At 43.9% G+C, this 20,099-nt stretch overlaps 1 protein-coding gene across 1 annotated transcript; it reads right to left on the bottom strand.

Moving 5' to 3' along the window:
- Positions 1 to 1,068: 1,068 nt before the first annotated feature.
- On the bottom strand, positions 1,069 to 13,854 carry AP1S3 (adaptor related protein complex 1 subunit sigma 3; the record flags this gene model as incomplete). The annotated part of the gene is made up of 5 exons (XM_079539831.1): positions 1,069 to 1,104; positions 1,977 to 2,114; positions 3,123 to 3,231; positions 4,413 to 4,591; positions 13,807 to 13,854. The coding sequence occupies 5 exons, from the start codon at positions 13,852 to 13,854 to the stop codon at positions 1,069 to 1,071; spliced, it is 510 nt and encodes a 169-aa protein (XP_079395957.1).
- Positions 13,855 to 20,099: the final 6,245 nt, after the last annotated feature.

The following is a 20,099-nucleotide window of genomic DNA, read 5'->3' on the forward strand; positions in this document are numbered from 1 at the left end:
CTCCAGTGTGTTGTAACACATAATAGAGCATACAGCCCAACCCATTCTTCTCCTGTTTTACTCATTTTCCATTTGTGGAGCTTATGAAGTTATAAAAGGTAAATTAAATTGTTCAGCCTTCAGAAAAAAAAGCCCACGTTCAACTACTAGAAAGGCAGTGTCAGAATTAGGTGTCAGAACTGGGGAATGGAAAACTCTCTTGACAAAGACCGTTATTGCTGGAAACCTAATTAAAAGATACATGAGATCCTTGACCCCCAAAATCCTCAAAACTATTTTCTCCTCTTCAGAATATCTCCTGTTGTCAAGCTGTAATGTTTCCAACAGCTGTAGCTTTCTCCAGGACCAGAGGATTCAGGAAGACAGAAACAGGCCACCTGCAGTGGCAGAAAGGATTCGTGAAACCTGGAAAAAGTCAGTCTCAAGTCAGAACAGTCTTCTGGATCAAACAGCAGCGCGGACTGTGCTCTAACAGCAGCTGGACAACTGCCATATGGGCAGAGTGGAGCACAAGACAGAAGGAAGACAGCATAACTAGAAGAAAGTGGGTGGACCAAAGAGAAATAAGTTTCTTCTTACACTAGCTGGGTTAATCTTTCCAAAACAGACTTATTAAATCAGAGCCCACAACAATATGTCTTTTAGAAAAAACTTATTATTACGGCAGAATAATCATGACATTCAAAATAACTGCCATTTGTACAAAAGTAGAGTCATGTGGTCAGCAGTGGACCAAAAGTAGTAGAAAGACCTCTTTCATGTACTGGTAGATGAACATTTTATGATGACAAAACCCGTAGCTAAAAGATGTGATACAAAACAAGTGTTCAGTCCAGCAAGGAAAAGAGAAACTAGAGCAAGGGTAAAAACAATTCTGAGAAACACAGAGTAATGCAAATACAAAATTGTTAAACCCTGTGCTACATTAGCTGACCTTCATCTTGACAATTATACAAACAAACCCTTTTAGTTATTGGTTTTGTTTTTTCTCTGGCACATTGGGAAGCAATTTCAGCAAATGCATTTTGCAGGTGCATACAGCAGTTCTCTTTCCAGGTAGTTTTAACATTAAAATGCAGGTTTGTTCATGTACTCTTCCACCGTCTGGAGAAAAAAAGAAAGAAACAACTGACACATTATGGAGCAGTAGAGCAGTATAAAATCATTGAACCAAACCCTCATCTTACTTGAGGACAGTTGTAGTTTTGCATGGAATTAAACCAGATTAATGTAGATATCATCCTACTTTTAAAACATTAACAGCCTTTCAGAATCTGATCTTGAAATAACACATAACACAGCTGTGGCTAAACTCATCACGTCTAGGTAGCCACTGTGCCTAGCTTGTCTGGTTTCATATGCTAGTGCCAGCCCAATTTAAACAAAACTGGGAAACTCCCTACCCGGATCTACCAGCGCTGTTCCCTTCAGTACTCAGAAAAATGAAGTCAACACATTATATTCAATTTCTCCTGCAATTGCTAGCTCAATGGTACATGTTACAGGAGAAAATTGCAGCAGTTTTGAATGAGTGTTACACATCTATGCCTCGTAAAAAAGCTATGCAGGTGTTTAAGAAAATGGAGTTTTCCAGCATATACTCTTTCCAATTTTAAACATTAATTGTAGGTCATTTGTTTCCAATGTATTAGTGAAACAGAGTGGATTTTTCTGTACCAACATATACACACCTAGACATGAATATCATCTTAGATGACTTACATATATGATTAAATAACTTAGGTACATATCATCTATTTAAAAAAAATGATAGCATTTAAATTGCAAGAATGCTGAAAAGCTTAAAGCTTCTGAAACTGCTACATTAATTGCATTGTTATTAGACTATTAAAATTGAACTTAAGATATATTGGGCCAGTTATGTACCGGTAGCACTTAGCTATATTTTAAACTCCTATCCAACAAAGAAGATGTAGGAAGATGAAGTGCTTGCCTTTAATCTTCTTCAGCCTTACCTCCTGCAACATGTCAGAGTCTTCTATGGCTTTCACCGCAGACCTCTTTGAAGTGTCTTGTACTTCTCCACCAATTATAAACTCATCAAGAATAAAATAAGCTTTTTCAAAGTTAAAGATAATATCCAGCTCACACACCTGGCAGGAAAAAAAAACATTCCACATCTAAATTATTTTAACAGCATTCTAAGCATTATTGGACCAAAACAATTTTAAATGGTCAGGAGTATTCAATACATGCTCTCTTGTGTCAGGTAGCTAGGTGAAGGATACTGCATCTTATTGCAGCTTCTGTGTATAGCAAGGATATTCTAGTTACTATACTTTGTATAACGCACTACCTACATGCTGGGTTTCAGAGAACAAAGCTGACACTTTGCCTTACTAGTAAGGCCCCCTAGCCTTACAAAAGGCCTTCTACAGAACATGTAATATGGGTTACATATGCTCACACACTTTCACAGGAGACAAACCCCCTGTCCCAGTGACCTTACAGTCACCAACTGTTTCTTTGTTTGTTTTTGACACAGTACAAATGTGAGTCAAGGCACAGTGATTTAGGTAAGAGACAAATTAAAGTAGTAGGAACAATTTTAAAAAGTATTCATAGAAAAGGCAGGTCATTTATACTTCTTGAAGACTTTTTCAAATACAAATTTCTATCCTTTTTTAGGTCTTTTCTTTGAAAAAAAAAAACCAAACAAACCCAAAAAGCTACTCCACTTTATTCTTCTCATCTTATCCAATATTATGGAACCACTCACTGTTTTTATAACTGAAGATACAAGGAAGGAGAATTAAAACTACCAGTTTTGTTATTTTTTTAAAAACACTTTTTCTCAAGCTTCCCCCTTAAAATTCTATTCCCAGAAAAACATATAAAGTATCAATATACTTATATATATATATATATATATATATATATATATATATATAAAAACAAAAAACTTTGTTTTGGGAGAAAGGATGTAAAATTGATCTTGTGTTATTTTCAGCACTATTTTATGAAATACACTAATTATTAATTTCCCTCTGGACTGAGGAAGAGTGTGGGACAATTAGTGTAGAAACACAAAACAAAGCAGTTATTGATGTCTGTTTATCAGTCAGCCAGAAACACAATTCATGCTGGAGAGTGAAACTTACATTTCCAAAGTATCTGTCCAGGAGTTCTACGTATCGATGAACAACCTCCAGCGTCAGGAGCTCGTTATCCTGGTCTTCTATTGCACAACAGAAATACAAACTAGCATATCTAGGAAAATGAAGACAAAAACACGAGAGTGAGCAGCTGCACACTCAGTGCTCTGCTCTTAGAAGTTACACAAGTGATAGTTAATGACTGCCTTGTTTCTAAAATAGTCATTTTCTTTCATCCTCACAGTGTCCTGGAGAACCCTGAAGATTTGACAATTTAAACAAATCATTAATTTAGTTAGAAAAGCAAATTCCAACTCTTGTCAAAGCAGAATACCTATGATGCTGGTCTGAATAAAACGAACAGCAAGTCAGTAGTACCTTAGAGGTCTCCCTCACCTGCTGCAATAGCACTACCGTAAGTGGAGTTCATTAAACTATAGAATGTGTCACTGCTGTTTATTAACAAAATAAAAATATGTGAAAAAACGGAAGAGGAAGGCATTACATCTCACTAAGCCTGCTGGATATCAAAGGACTGACTGCGTTTCATTTGGAGCCAGAAAACAAAAAACGAGTTAGCCCAACCAATCTTGTTACTTGCACCAAAACTTTTATTTAAATCAACCCAAGATGCGATTCTACCTCAACTCTCTGATGCTGTGGCTGGAGCAGCTCTTATCAGACATTTACATGCAACACTTCACAGCAAGAAAAGCCATTTTTTACCTTATGGGAGAAGTCACTTAGTATGGTGTGCTGTACCTTCAACCTACTTCTGTTTACTACTTACCTCTTTGCAAGAACTAGAAGTCAGTTACTGCTTAGCTTTGTGTAACTGGGGGCCAATGATTTGTTTGGAAAAGGAAATGACAACTAACACTTTCCAACAAATATTTCAAAAATAAAATGAGACAAAGTGCTGAAAGTGCCTCAGAACTCTTCTTGTACCCTTTCTCAGAGTCTGATGAAGCCTAACTAACACAAGTCAGAAGACCACCCCAAAGAATGCCAAGGGGGAGCAAAGTCAAAAGCCTCCTCATAGAATTTCAACCACTTACACTTACTACATTTGTCTTATTTGACAAACACTGCAAATATTTTTTTACCCCAGAATTTACCCTGCTTATTTATCCAGGGCTATTGTGCCATTAGACTCACAGTGGCAGGTTCCCAACATCTTACTCTTTAAAACAAAAACCAACAAACCCCAAGTGCTAAAGTGAGCCTTTGTTTTCCCACTTGTAGCACATAATTTATACGAATAGTAATTATATGTTCTCATAAAATTACTCACACCTTTTGTAAACAAGCTTGAGGTCTTTCCAGTCAACAAAACTACTTGTTTTTTGATTGCGAGACAAAACAATCTGAACAATTTCTCGAACGATCTTTTTCTTCTCTTTCTCAGGTAGTGTCGTATACCATTTCTGAAGCCTTAATTTCCCCTGTCGACTGAACAGCAGTATAAAGTGTATCTAGAGCAAACAAAGTGACATGGTTAACGCTGGGGCACAGACTCAGCCCCAGGCAGTGCAGGAGGCATCCCTGTGCCTGCCAGGACCCCTCAGGGTCAGCACAGGTCTCCGACTGTCCTCTGATGGGGAGGACTGAGGACTGGCTGAGCATGGAAGCTGGGCCTCTTCCCCCCTGTCTCCTGGGCCATCCCTGGCAGACCTCCCCTCCCTGCATAACCTCTCCCACCGCGCTTCTTTACCATGTATGACTGATCACTGTGCTTTCTATTTTGCTACATCACCACCTTATGATAGTGAGAAGAGGGGCACAGCTCTTCCTCCAGCAAGATTACGTGTTAGCAAAGGGGATGAAGATGTGTAACACAGCAGGGCTAGAGAGATCACAGATGCAGAGCATGGCATGAGAGGAGAACATAACACCTGGGCAGTGATGGCCTGTCACCAGGTTCTGATAGTGCACTAAGTGCTCTTACTGATCACTGCGTTCCTACAAGGAGCTACTAGGAGCAGAAGGAAGAAGCCAGCTACTTTGGGAAGGGAGCTCAACTAGATTTTTACAAAGAAATCCCTGGATTTTGAAACACAGATGAGTCTAATGACACAAGGCAGACCTCAACAACCAACAATGTTACACTACAAAAGCACTACATGTAGAGGCCTGAAATTTCAAATTTCAAAGCCAGCCAGAAGTTTACATGATTTGATCCATGATTTTTGCATGCTTAGCATCGGCAGTGTTTTTGAGATACAGAAGTGCTACATTTTAAAAGCTGGAAAGCCTCTGGGAGAAACGTATCAATCCACATATATACAAATACTTCCATAAACTGATTGAAGAACTGACCACAATAGGTCTTTAGGCAGCACAGTTAAGTCATTTACCCACATCACAGAATGAGCGCAGGAAATCTATCTTAGGATGACACTCCTCTCAACAGGATGCCCCCGATAAACAGCAGAACCCAGCGGGGTTCGAGATGGGGGCAAGGGAGAACATGAACTGCTCTGCCTGCGCCAGCCATAAGCACCGCTCCTCTCCACCATGCTGCAGCCAGGCCCGCCAGGAAGCTCACCCAACTGCAGCCAGACCTGCATGGCCAGCACTGGGAGGAGGAAGAAGCACAGGAGCCTCCTCTTCACCTGCAATGTTTGTAAGCTCCCAGCAGAAGGGAGCCCAGGACTGGCAGGCCCCTGGCCATGTCCCCATTTCCATTAGCCCAAATCCAGCCCTCCCTGCAGATGCAGCCTATGCCCTAGCCCTGTTCCCTCCTGCTTTCCAGTCTTGCCCACTGCTGTGCCTGTGCTCCCGTTACTTCACCTATTCAATAAGGCCTGAAGTTAAAGTTTACAATTACTATTAAGATTACAATGCAGATATTTGTGAAGAAAAAATAATTCCATGTGCTAGTGAAATCCGAGCAGAGAATTTCACCAGAGAAGTTTCTGCTTAAAAGAAGGAAAAAAATTGCAGCTAGATTTCATACAAATTATAGTTCATAATCATTCTTTAGCTATTAGGTCTCATAGCAGTTGGGTAATCTGAAGATAAGAGTTCTGATTATTGGGAAAGATTTCAAATACGGGAGCACTGTAAGGGAGGGTGGATGCTTTCACTCATATCTGCCTGTGCCAGGATCTACTATTGGAAACATGGCCCTCACTGTCGTTAGAATAATGTGCTTGATAGAATTACGAGGATGTTCTCGCTGCCTTGTGTTGAGCACTACAGTAATTTCCAGATGTGTTTGCTACATAAAACAGTTACGCTACTGGCAATACGCATGGCTTGATTACAGTGAAGATCAAAGCACCGTGTTCTTCCTTTTCTCCATCCATATTGCCAGCTGCTTTTTGACGTGGTAACATCCCAGCTGTCGGGGTTACCCCTTTGCAGCAGATGAAGGGACAGTACTTATTGTCTATACGCTTTGTCCAGAGACAAGCTGAATGAAAGACTTTTGCTTGCTGCACAGCACATTCACTCCAGAGCCTTTGAAAAGGGGAGTGCACTCTGAAAAGCAAAATATAGGTTTTAAGATTAGAGCAGCAAATCCGCAGGTGTCCATTTAAAAGCAATCAGGCACAGGTAGCAGCTATTTGATAAACAAATTTCAAAATATGTTGAAACAGATGGGAGAGGATGATCATATTTGACTGAAAAGGCACAGCATCAGACAATGAATCCCTAGCAAAAGCTGAAAGCGTGTTCAGCATAACAAGGTCACGCTGTTTTAGACAAGTTTCTAACATCCTCAGGAAGAAATACCTACTTAAGAGTGCTTTAACAGGGGAAGATAATTAAAGGGTATTCAGGTTTAGTCTCATTTGCTGGACTTAATGGGTCTTACATCTGAGATCCTGTAATTAATGAACATGTCTTTCCAGGAGAGCAACCCTACGCCTTTAGAAGGCTAACTATCAATAAGCCAGGGAACTCGGTATTACTGCCATTTTCTCCTGACTAGCATACTTCAGCATGTGCTTTACCCACAGAAAAGTGAGCTGCTCTCCATTTCAAATTACTTTGAAAACCACTTCTTGTACAGATGCAGCTGATGTTTCACCAGCTCTTTCATGAGTAAAGTTAGGGCTACCGTTCTTTGCAAAAAGGAAATATCTACAGACTCTCATCAATGCATCAAGATTCATGCACAGGCTTCAAAACTCCCACATTTTGGGTCTTCCATACCATGCTCTATTTCATATGCAAAACGGAACTGCAAACCCTGAAGATCAATTTTACTCTTATGGAAGTATTTACAGCTGGCAAACAGCTAATAGGCTCTTCTGTACTCCATCTCTAGTTTTACGGTCTGCAGAAAGATAGCACACCCCAAACTGCAGATACTTAGAAGAAAAATACAGACTTTTTTCCCCTCTTTTCACTCTTCTGCCTTTTTCTAACTTCTAAACTCTATTCAATCTGGTGAACTTTCTAGGTAAGCAATATTACATTCTCAAGAGATCGAATGGCTTAATTTCTCTAAGTGTAAACATCAAATTGCCCAGCCACACTGACATGATACAACACATTTTTCAATCTCACTGCCCTGTTGATTACAGCTCACTGGAAAGATTTTGATGCATCAGTACACCTGGAAACGTTCAAGTACTGTGTAAACACAAATCTAACAGCTCATCTGTTTCTTGCTCTTGGACTGTGAAAACATGCTTCCTTTTCCACTGTGCCACTAATAAGATGGATGTTGACTAAGGAACTTTGGGGTGGTTTTCAGCAGCCAAGCTACAAATAGAGGTATATATTATCCTGCAACATTTTACTGATTTTAGTTCTAAATCCGGAGGACAGGAAAGACAGAAGACTTGTTTCAAACCAAGTAGCCCCAAAGCAGAGTGCTTGGTTTCCTTTTGGACAATACCAGGGTGTGCTGGCTCTGACTAACAACCACCAGACACACAGGCAAATGCCAGAGAGCATTTTGAGGTCTGCGCTGGAGTAGGTCAGGATGATATGTGCAGTTCCTGCTGTCTTCAAATGTGGAGTCCAGATGAGACAGCCTTCAGTCTGGGGGTTGAATGTAATTTTATTAGCTAGTTTTACCAAATCAGACCCAACCATTTACTGCACAGTGCAAATGAGCTCCCTAAATGTCTGTAAGTAGCCAAAAGGATGCAAGCTGTATTAGCAGACCATTGTTTGCTGATTGGAGAAAACAGATATATATATTTTTTAATTGAGGATTCAAACCAGGTTTCTAAAGCTGAACTGTTTCCTTCCCTGAGCCAGCTGTAGCTATGTTATACAACAGGTCAGAAAGTTACAGGCCTTCTGTTTTATTGAGATCTATGAGACTAGTCAAGATAACACACACTTAGTTCCAAGGCTACTGGAAAATCAGACAGCAGGCTTATTGACAAAATAATTACAGAGTAAATAGAACAGGCATCAACAACATCAAATACAGAAGTTTTACACCCTAGCACAGCCAAACACTTCACACTTGGCTTGCTGGTTGCAAACTTGGGTCACTTGTGGCATTTACAGAGGTTTCAAAACACACAAATATGCACTGCAGCGTTCAGTAAGACTGTCTAAAGGACTGCAGACAACACTGTATTATATACAGAGCAAATCATCCACAAGGACGTCAGTGAAAAACACTACACAAGAAGACAAAGCAGTTTTCCTGATTCCCAGGGTTGCTTTCCCAGTTTGCTGCCCAATGATATAAATGCTTAAGAGATGCCACGTTTCTTCCTACAAAGCGAGCTCAAGGGATCTGCGCTGCAGGGATCTCACGCATCCCACTGCAAGAAGAACCCATGCTAACAGTGCTCTCTCCTCATCCCATGAGTCAGCATACAGACAGCATTTGTCAATCCGTTTAAAACCTGTCCTGTTACACCTGACTGCTCCAGGTCCCATGGTAGGAAGACTCCAAGTAGCCAGGGAGGGAAGTAAGGAGCTGGAAGGCTGCAAAGCGAGGCAGGTCCCTCTCTGCTGGATGCTTGGCTTTGGCAAGGAGTTGCTCTGTGAGGCAGCTCTGCTACTCAAGCAGCACAGTATTTAGATTCTGCTTCAGCTGCCACCCTCCCAAATTCAGCAAAGAGCTCTCCCTAATCAAAGTCACCTTTATCAAACAGACTCCTGAACAAGTAACTAAAAACGGTGAATGAGGAATTACCATCCAACCAAGGATGGCTTGGCAGAACTCAGAAACTCTTCAGTTCCACTTAAAACCTGTAAGTTTAAGGCTGCTGTTGGCAGCAGAGGCAATATACGACACTTTAACGAAGAGAAGCTCACAGACCACATGAAAAGAAAGGGTAATGGAATGAAAAAAAGCCACACCTTTGGCTGCTGATATGACAGCCTCCACTAACAGCAGTCTGGGCCAGACCGACCGGCTGTACACAGTTGAAAGAAAGCAACTTTCTGTCATAAAGCTCCCTTTTAACTTATTTCTTTGAAGTCTGCTTTATCTGCTTTTTCCTTCTTTATTGCTTTTGTCTAGCTGAGCTCATACTCTGCACGCCTTCTATGATTTTTCATTCCTACCTCTGATACAAAAATTTCCTTCTCAACATAGATAGGCATCCAGAACTTTCATTTATTAGTAAAGGTTTTTACAAAGCATCTGGAAATTAAAAAACAAAACAAACTACTGACATTATCCTTTATTTTAATATGGCTTTAAATGTCCATGAAAAATGTACAGTTACTGTGAGCACACACACTGTTTAGAAAGTTGGGCTGTTAGGGTCTGACAAGAAAGATGGACTGAACAGACGCCTAATCACCTATCACACTAACAAACTCCTGCTGCACAAACTCCTCAACTGGCCACTGATCTTTAATACATATATACTGAGGTCAAAAGGACTCCTAGAGCTAAGGTGCAAAATAAAAAAAAAAAAGGAAAAAAGCGACCTCACTGAAGATATCAATTTCCTTTGTGTGTTGTAATTAGTAATACATCAGAATGAAATGCAATAAAAAGAAATGCAATCCAGTGAAATGAAGCTAAACACAATTCAATGCAATGCAGAGCAATGCAATGCAACCCTAAGCCTAAGACAAAGCCATGCAGTGGAATGCAAGGAAATGAAATGCAGCATAATGGAATCCTTGTTACTGCTCCTACAACTTTTATTCACAGTAACACAAAAGCCCTCTTATATTAAATACTGTACAATCTTAGCATTAACATTTAAAATACAGTTTCTCTCTGATGTAAGCAAGTAGGAAAAGGAAAATAAGTGAGAAAGCAGCAATGTAAGAATACCCAAGCAGTGTACTGTTGCCCAACTGGAAGAGAACTCCTTCCAGCTTAATCTTCATTAGGAGCATCTCTGCACAATTTCCTCTGGACAATGCATCCAAAGTCCATGCAATAAAACCTGTGCCAGATCATTACAGGCACACGTGACCATATTTACACACTGATTTTATTCTTTTCAAGGTGAAGAAGTCAACCCTATTTTATTACTGAAGAGTTTCAACTGACCAGCATGCTAGCACTGAAACGATAGGCATTCATGTAGTACTGATCCAGCCAACCACCTCCCTAATAGCCTCATACCATTAAATAAACTATAATTGAGACAGTGTTGCTGAGCTCAAGCTCTGAGCCAAACCAACTTCTGACCCTAAACAATAGTGTTCAAAGCAGTATCTCATCCTGGTGCACTGGAGTGCTTGCACTTGCCCCCCAAAGCAACAGAACTTGCTGACACGATGGTTAGAGCAATTGCAAACTGCAGTCACAATGCTGGTCAAGAAAACATGGGTGAGGGTGAGCTGCTCTGAGGAGGAAATGAGGCAGGAGGCCTCACCTGTAGCACTGCCCCAGTGATCTGACACGGCAGAAAGCAGGGCAGTGCCAAGGCTGCCTGTGGTTTGCGGGGATGTTCAAATTCCTTTCATTCCAAGAAGTTAAAGATGGTGATTTATCTCAGCCCCATTGTGTTTTACAGTCACAAAAAAATAAATGAAAAAAAAAAAAAATATCCCAGTCTGGTTCTCAAACCCCTGGCAAAGAAACAGAGCTAAAATCTAACCCACTGGACTCTGTCAAAAGGTGCGGCCTCTGTTACTCCCATTTCCACTCTGTCTTATCAGTTATTTGCAGAGCCCTGCTGTGCATACTGTAGTGCTCTTCCCTTGCTTCTGACCTCTCAGGAGCAAAGGAGGAAGGCTCAGCCCTGGAGCAGGGCACATAGCAGGTGAAGGGTGTTCCCCAGCATGCCTGCCTGCCAGAGACAGCGCTGCTGCCCAGGGACAGCAGTGCCTGCTGGGAGGCAGCACCCAGGGCTTTGCAGCAGCCCCACTCCTACCCCTCTGGCTTCCATCTGTCTCAACAGAGACTCACTGGGAACCTGAGCACTGGAGGCAACTAAGATAGATGTGAGTTTGGATGGTGTTTGTGGGTAACTTTGAAAGAGTATGGAAGTAATTTTCTGGAAACACTGAAACACTCCACTGAGGCATTTTCAGTAGAGACATGCTCCATCTTCCGCTTTAATCTTGCAAGGAGACTTTCCAGCTCGTCAGCATGGGAGTTGTCAGGTCTGAGCATTTCACTGTAGGTCATGCAACCATTCCCATGGCATTTCTAAAACTCCGAGCAGACAACCAGACACTCTGAACACATGACGCAAGACATAAGGCACAACATGGTAAGCTTCTGCATTTTCAACAAACAAAAATAATCCATTCCTTATTTCCTTGTGCCTCACGTCTACTGCCTGCCTCAGGGGAGGTGATGGCTATGCAGGAATCCCTGCGCTGGTGGACAGAAACTGCAGGCTGCTGAGCAAATCCACCTGCAAACAGCAAGGCAACCGCATTTACTGGATGCTGCAGAAGGCTTTTAATGCCCTCTTTTTTCTTCTCAGGCCTGGACAGAAAATAGCAGATGAACATCTTACACAAACCCAGTAAGTCAGGGAAGAAAAAAGACTGCTGCACAGAGTACCCACTGTTACATTTCTCATATTGAGAAGCATAAATCCAGGACACATTAGATCAGGAATACGTGCCTGGCCAGAAAGACACATCATTCTTGCCTTCAAACACACAAACGTAAATTTTAGTTCCCAGTTCTAGCCCACTGACTCCACAGACTTATATTCCTCCTTGCAAATGAAACACCATTTGTGCACGACTGGATCTTACACTGCTTTATACTGCAATGTCTGCAAACATAAAAAGGCCCAAGGCTGGCCACTCAAAAGAGCTCGGCTCAAAGCAGCCAAGCAAAGGCAGATGACAGCCTGTTGGAATAGGGCAGCAGGGAAACAAATGGGAAGAAAGTTTAATTAGTAGATATGCATGGGTGATATAGAAAGAATTATTTTTACAGCAGCAGTATCATTTTAATTCAGGCATCACTGGAAAGAATACAACTGGCTTGCACAAATGCCTGATGTACGTGCCAAATGCTGAAACATAAATCCTCTAAGCACTGCAGCAAGAGCTGCTCTATCTGCCTTCTTTGGCCCAGTGGTTTCCTCTGTGCCTCCATCATTTTGCTCTTTTGCATACAACTGAGGCCTTCAGCATGGTTTGTAAAGCACAAGATTCTTTAGTAATTAGAGGAAAAATACAGAAAAGCTGCAAAGGCACAAACATTTTCACATGGTCCATGCACTAAGCATACTACCCTGAGACTGTAAAGGATGAATCACAATTACTGCCAGTGTAGCCAGTAAAACAGTGATGCTCTGTAATGAGTGAGTACATGAGAGAGAACATCCAAAACTAAAGAGAATCACATCAACAGCCAGAGATTACAGATTTCCTGAGAAGAATCTAATCCTAATAAACATTTTTTCCAAGTAAATCTCACAAAATTGTATTCACAAGTCCAGCTAAATAATAAAGTGGTAACTGAATACTGAATCATGGATTCCCCTCAAGCCCTGCTCTGATCTGTGCATTTCCCAGGACAGCAGGCTGTAAGAAGCAGAGCATGCATAAAATCATTCTTCTGGTGCCCTTCATTCTCCAGAAAATACAGGGTTTCATATTTAGGGCCAGAAACTGGATCCAGACAACCCACCCGTGGACCCATCTTCTACAAACTGCATGGCTTGACTACCAGAACACCCGTTGCACTCCTGGCAGTGGATTAAAGTCTCATCTGCATGAAAAAAATATTCCCTTTTCTTTACATTTAATGTCTAGAAATTTCACAAATTGTATCCTTACCCATCTGTTAGGAGGCGTTCTTTACAGCATTCATGATTTCATACATTTCTGTTCTTTCCCCTACAGTATGTATTTCCAAGCTGAAAAGATCAGGATCTTCTCTAGTGAATGCTACTCAGTACTGTTACCCACTTCCATACTGTTCACTACATGACAAACATTGCACATACTCCCCCCCACACCATGACGTATAACACTGCCTCCAACAACCACATCCATTTATTTGTAGTTTTCTCTTCCTCTCCCATCTATTTTTATCTGCTGCCCTTCACGTCCTTCCAAGTTAAATTCCTAGAGGTGAGGTTCATTGCCTCTGCTAGGCTGATACACAGCTATGCCACTGAGGGGGGAAAAACATGCAAGGTTTAGAGCACATTCTTCTCCAAATCATTGACAGTAAGTTCTGCACAACACTAAAAATATCTTTTACAGACCTGTTTTTACTTTAGCAGTTAAGGGCACTGAGAACGTTGGGAAAGTCTCTATTCAGTAGAGCTGAGTTCATTTACAAACACCAGGCAGGAGTCACCACTGCAGTCACCTCAACCAATATTTCCAGCCAAGCCTCTAGATCTGTGATGAGTATCATATGCCTTGCTACACGGAAACACCACCTGCCAACTCCCTTCCAAGCACACAGAGTATGTCTTCAGAGCCTTCTGTTCACCAGGGGCTTCTTTTGATCTTTCTCCAGGGCTTCAGGTCACAGGTCATGCCAACACGTACTGATGCTTCACACTGTACTGATGAGCAGCAGAGGCAGGAGGGAAGCAGGACTTTTCACTCTGCAGGCACAAGTTCTGCACTCAGAACTGTGCAAATAGAAAACTTGATAATACTGATAATGGCGGGGTGGCTGTGGGATCGTGGTGTTGCAACACTCACAGGCATGAAAGACTGCAGCAACACATGTCCCTGAGGAAAGAAATTATTTTCTCTGTCCAGTCCTGGCTTTCACTTTCTGATCTGTTGAGACAGCAACCCTTCTCTGCTGCAGCCATACCCTGTCAGAGAACAGAATGCAGTCTTTTTTCTGAAAATCCTTTGTTCTGCAGTCACAAGGTAGCAGCTGGGCAGTAATACAGCCATTCTCAGCAGGACATGACGCTTGTCTAAAGGGCTCCCCTGAAACCAGCCTGGAAATTTGCAGCACAGCAAACAATGGCAACAACCCTCTTGCTGAGACACAGTACCATTTGCAGGAGTACTTTCCATTCCAAATCTCTAAGCATTTAACACTGGTGGCAAGCACAACCACCTAATTCTAAACAGGAGAAACCGATCTAAAGAAACCTTTAAATGACCTGTTGAAAGTTCTTCAGTTGTCAGCCCGAATAAGGTTTATTCTTAGTCTGTAACCCAATAATCCTTAATTCTTGACAGCAACCCAGCACATCAACCCTTCCTGGAGAACAGGCAGAGGAATTTTAAGCACGAGTACTTTGACAAAAGCACCCTTTCACGGGCTCTGGGTCTACAATAGGAGAACAGGATAAGGCTGACAGCACTGCTTGGTGTAACAATGCCAGCAAGTGTTTGCACTGTGAGCTCAGCAAAGGAATAAGAATACATGCTCACTTTACGAAATTACAGTCATCAAACAGCAGACAGTCCTGCTAATAAGTAGCACCATTGTGAGCACCACTCCCTTGGGATCATCGTGAGTGCTTTGAGAACTGGCATTTGTTTAGTGCACGCACCACGGAGAGGTCTGCGATCAGCTTCCCCGAAATCACCTCCCATATTTACTGACCTTCAAGGGCACAGTACGAACTCCGGTTATTTACATAAGCGTTACATCAGGAAATGGATATGGAGAGCTGTGTCAAGAGGTAACTGGAAAGCTTGCATATATGTGTGTATATATACTGGGACTTGAGGTATAGAGACTGCATTGCCATCTGTAAACTCATTACTTCACAGATTTTACATGCAAATTTGAACGCAGGCACATCTTTCCTTAGACACAAAATTAGACTAACACACGAGGAGGTGCATTCTGACTAAACCGCGGGAAAGAAAGCAACTCAGCTCCACTTCTGAGGATAGAGCCACACGTCAAAATTCAGCCCGCCACGAAAGCGCCATGACTCGGTGCAGCTACACTGCCATCACTGAGAGCAAAGATACACACAACAGGCAAACTGTGCACGACAGGAGCTCTGGGCATGAGCTGCCCCAGGTCTGATAATCACCGAGAGATAGTTTCTCAATTACATGGCATTGCTGAGCATCTTGCTGCTCGAAAGCCCACAGTCTCCTTGGGGAAAGTCCAGCCATTATTCCGGGAATGTATTCCAGGGATGCGGGCCACCGTGTTTAACAAAAGAGAATAATGACCAAGCAACCTCTCCCGATCCCAGCAAACAACCACCAGAGCCTCTGCGAACAGCCTGAACGCCCAAGGGGCTGCCCATAATCCAAAGGCTGCCCACCCCAAGCAGCCACCACTCCTTACCGTGCTGCAGTGTAGTGGCTGCCGGCACGCAGCAAGGAGCGGAACCAGGCTCACGTGCTCTCTGTTAAACAGACACGTTACGCCTCATTGCTTTGCTGTGAATTACCCCCTATCTGAGCGGCTGTAGTTCATCTCAGAGCCCACCAAATCAGGGCTCATCTAACTGCACATACCGGCACCGTGATTATTTCTGAGCCCGACGAAACAACTTCATCCACGCGTGGCACACGGCAGCGCCGCGGCTGGGTCAGCTCCTACAGGGGACGCAGCCAAGCGGCCCGCAGCACAACCAGGGCGGCAGGGAAAGGGCCCTTCCACACGTGCCGCCCCGGAAAGCCACTGCTTGGGCTCCACCACTAGAACCCACGTGAAACCAAACCCGATATTCCTGCCGGCACTGAGCTGACTCGAACCTCAGCTCCTCGGGTTACTGGTAGACTTAAGTCTCTGCGGAGCAGCCCTATTTTCCTGCTTGGCTACGAAAGGCCGTCAGCGTGACCAGGCTCACCCCGCGGGCCAGAAGGGAGGAAACAAAAGGAGAAACGCAACGTTCGTTTCCCAGAACAGGTGCAGACCTCGCCCGGGCTCTCCTGGAAGCTGCGCTCCCGCTTCTCGTTAGAGCTGGGACAGCCCTCCCCCTACCTGCTAACGAACACACGTTACCTCCGCTTAAGGGCACCTGGGGCCATTCATTCTCGCAGCAATACTCACAACCCCAACTTTCTCTGCTCCGGGACCGAGGTCTGCGCTCCGCTCCTGCTCGCTGCCCAGTACGCCGGGACGGCGCAGCCGGACGGCAGACCTTCCCGACCTCCCCGCGCCGCACAGCGGGCCGGAGGCGGGCAGCCCCGCGGAGGCCGCGCACTTACCATGGTGCCGCGGCGGCGGGCTGAAGCCGGCCCGGCCCGGCTGGCTGCCGGCTGCCTCCCGCCCTGCCCGCCCGCGGCGCGCCAGGTGAGGCCCCGGCCGCATCGCGCCTTCCCACAATGCCCCGAAAGGAAACTCCTCCCGCACCTGCCGCCGCCCCGGGCGCCGAGCCCGGCGGGGAGCCCCGGGACGGGACGGTTCCGCCCGGCCGGGCCGGGGTGCGGCCCGCAGAAGGCAGCTGTCGGGCCCGGCCTCCAGCGCTGCGATGCAGGGACCGGAGCGTGCCTGGCTCCTGTTTGAATACCTTTCGTGTCTGGGCTTTGCTAACCTGCGCTTCGAGCCTGAGCTGGATGAGAGAGCAGGATGCGAACAGCTCTGCCAGCTGAGCGGCAAATCCATGCAACCTCTGGCAGGGATTTGCTGATAAATAGCAGATGCCAAAAGAATATGCAACTTCCACAGACTCAGCGTTTGAGTCAGAAGCTCTAAATCCAGGCCCGAGGCTGCTGAAGCTCTTATTCAGAGATTGATCCATGGACAAGATTCCACAAAAACATAAAATGGGAAGAGTTAGGGTGTTGAACTCCCACATATGCAGTCGGGAGAGATGTTTCCCCATGCATGGTGTGCATCTAGCCACACACTGTGCTCTGGATTCAGGATACGGTTCTGAATGCTACAGGGAGAGCCCTGCCCTCTCCTGCACACAGTGCTGGACCTGTTGAGTCATCAGCAAAATAGGGAAATCTGAAGGATTCCAAAGGCTGCCACTGGGGAATCCCTTTCCAAGCCTCTGGCTTCAGCAAAGGGGGAACATCCCTTGGACAAAAGCAATTGTGTCTGCGCAGTGGAGACAGCAGTGGGGTGAAGATTGTTCATGGTCAGAAATATTTGCAAGAACAGAGGGAGAAGGGAGGCTGCCTACACGTCAGAAACGTTCCTAGTTTTCTCCCTGCAAAAAATGGAAGAATTTATGCTGTTTAAAGGGAAATGCAGAAAGAACTAAGCCTTATAACTAACCCAGGCTGAGCTAGGAGGAGATGCCAAAAAAAGAAAAAACAAAACAAACAAAAAAAAAACAAAGTAAGATTTTACAGAGAGAAAACGTTATCACTGTGACAAGTTTCTAGGCATGCACCTATGTGTCAGCCTATGCTAAATCTCTCATTTGACTGTATCCTCTTAACTGTAAAGAAAACATGTTGGTATGGATTTGTATGCAGGGATGTGGTCCTTATGCTCATGTAGAGTTGCGGAGGTAATTTCCACACTTCCCTCAGCATGCATGACCCCTGCCCTCTGTAAGCTATGATCTGACCTGGAAACATTCATTAAAAGCTCCGTTTCTGTTCGTTCAGTTCTTGTTTCTCTTTATACATAGTGGTGAGCACTGCCCTTGGTTGCTGCTGGCTGATGAGTGCTCTGGTTTTGTTTCTGTAGTGCACAACACAAGAAGCACGAGTCCCAGCTCCCTGCAGACCTCACCAGTGCTTCATTTGCTTCATTCACTCTAGGCCTATAACACGGCACTATATCAACAGACCACATGAAAATGCTCTCCTTTCACACCACAGCTGTGGTGCCACACAGCACCAGACACACTGATTTTGCTGGGGCACTCTTCTGCCATGAGTGGGCCTGCCAAATAAACGCTTATTGCTATCAGCATCTGACAAAGTAGACCAAAACCTATTCCTAGAGTCTCTGAAGGTAGCTGGGATGAGTCAGTAGGCTACAAAAACTGCCATGCTGACAGGCAGGCATACTGTCTTCCCTAGAAGGTCAATGTTTAGTTTCGCCACAACCACAGAATCATGCTTCTGTCCCATTGAGCCACCAGCCCTCCCTACTTTGCCCTGTGCAGAACAACAGAGAGCTCCTCATCAGAAGCCAGATGTTCCTCAGTGTCGCTGATCAAAAATGTCTCTAGGCACCACTGTGGAACTCCTAAATCTCCAAAAATAAGCTGCTATGCCAGGTACATGCACTTGGCTTTACCTAACATGCAAGAATGTAGATACCACAGTGCAGTTGTACTGGATCTGCAAATATCAATACTTTCATCTCCAAAATGAATTAGAAATCAAGGATTGAACATTTCTTCCCTGCTCATTTTTCATCTCACCCACCTCCTCCTGCCCCCCCAAAAAAAGTTTAAAAAACCAACTCTCTTCTGCAGCCTACCTCTCACCTAGTTATGTTGTTTACTCCAGTGATGGGCAGTAATTTTTATTTTTTGCTTAATGTTTTGCCAATAATCTTACTTTCCTATGCAAAGATCTATCCTAAACAGGCCTATGACCTCAAGAAGTCTAACCCACTGCTTTTGTGGTTTTCCAAGTACATCAGAAAAAAGCTGCAACAACACATCATGCATACAGGACACGTTACTGTAGTGGCCAGTTTCAACATGTTAACGCCAATCTTACAGGTTAGCAAAGAGATGAATTTTGCTACCCTACAGAAATAAGGCTGCGTATTAGGATCTTGCCTAAATTAGATGCTTACCAGAGCAGAAAGCCTGGTGTCTACTTAATGACTAACTGGAAGAGAGTCGGAATTCTTCCCCTCTCTCTCGTTTCCTCACCACTAGCACAGTGTGCTTGTGTAATGTTTTGATAAGAAAGATAGCTCAAACTTCCAAAGTAGCAACTACTGACGATGATCAGTGCTGCACAGCAGTGAAAGTGGGGAAGCAGCTGAGGCACAGGGCTGTGCCAGCTGCATTGGTGGAGTGAGCACAAGCCAAAAAAATGCCATATCGCAGACTCCTCAGGGTTCTTCCCTTAGGCCCAGTGAATTCATTTGAACACAAAAGCGTGCAAACAAATGCAAATGTATTCCTCTAACTCAAAATAGGCTGCAAAAGACTCTGAGGCTTTTCTCTTTCAGCTTCTGTCTGCCGGGAGAAAAATGCTCATATTCCTTTCTTAAGGCCCTTTGACGAGGCTTTTAAGGAAGGCAGACAGTGCTGTTTTTTTGATTGCCGCTGCATTCTCCTAGCCCGCATTCCGCTCTTCCAGCAGCCGCATTCAGAAACACAGAATCTTCAGATCAGGTTACAGCGGCTTCGGTGAGGCTTGTGCGCGGAGAACTGCTGATGAGGCATTTTCTAGGTCCTAGGTGTAAGTTTTGGTGAGTTTCAACGTTATTTATTTGAAAATAAGTAACTGCTAAAAAAGTCGGATGTTCTGAACTGATGAGGTCCTGGACCTACAGCACGCTTTGTGTTAGGAAGGGAACAATATGCAACTTTCTAATTTCCTCCTAAAATCCTGCAACAGTCCTGAAACAAAACACCCTTTCATAGCAGGGAGAAGCCTTTTTGCTGACATCGATTCCCACAACCAGTGAAGCAGAACCTTTTACATGACTCTAGCCGCCGCACTCCACAGCCCCAATTCTTCAGCACCTAAACTGAGCTTCTGGCAGGCAAACAGAGCCACAAACTGTTTCGGGTAAAGCAACACTTTGTGAACCAAGAGGTTCAGCCTGATGAACGCTCCTTG

Source organism: Tetrao urogallus (genome assembly GCF_951394365.1).
Source record: "Tetrao urogallus genome assembly, chromosome: 9".
NCBI classification, from domain to species: Eukaryota; Metazoa; Chordata; class Aves; order Galliformes; family Phasianidae; genus Tetrao; species Tetrao urogallus.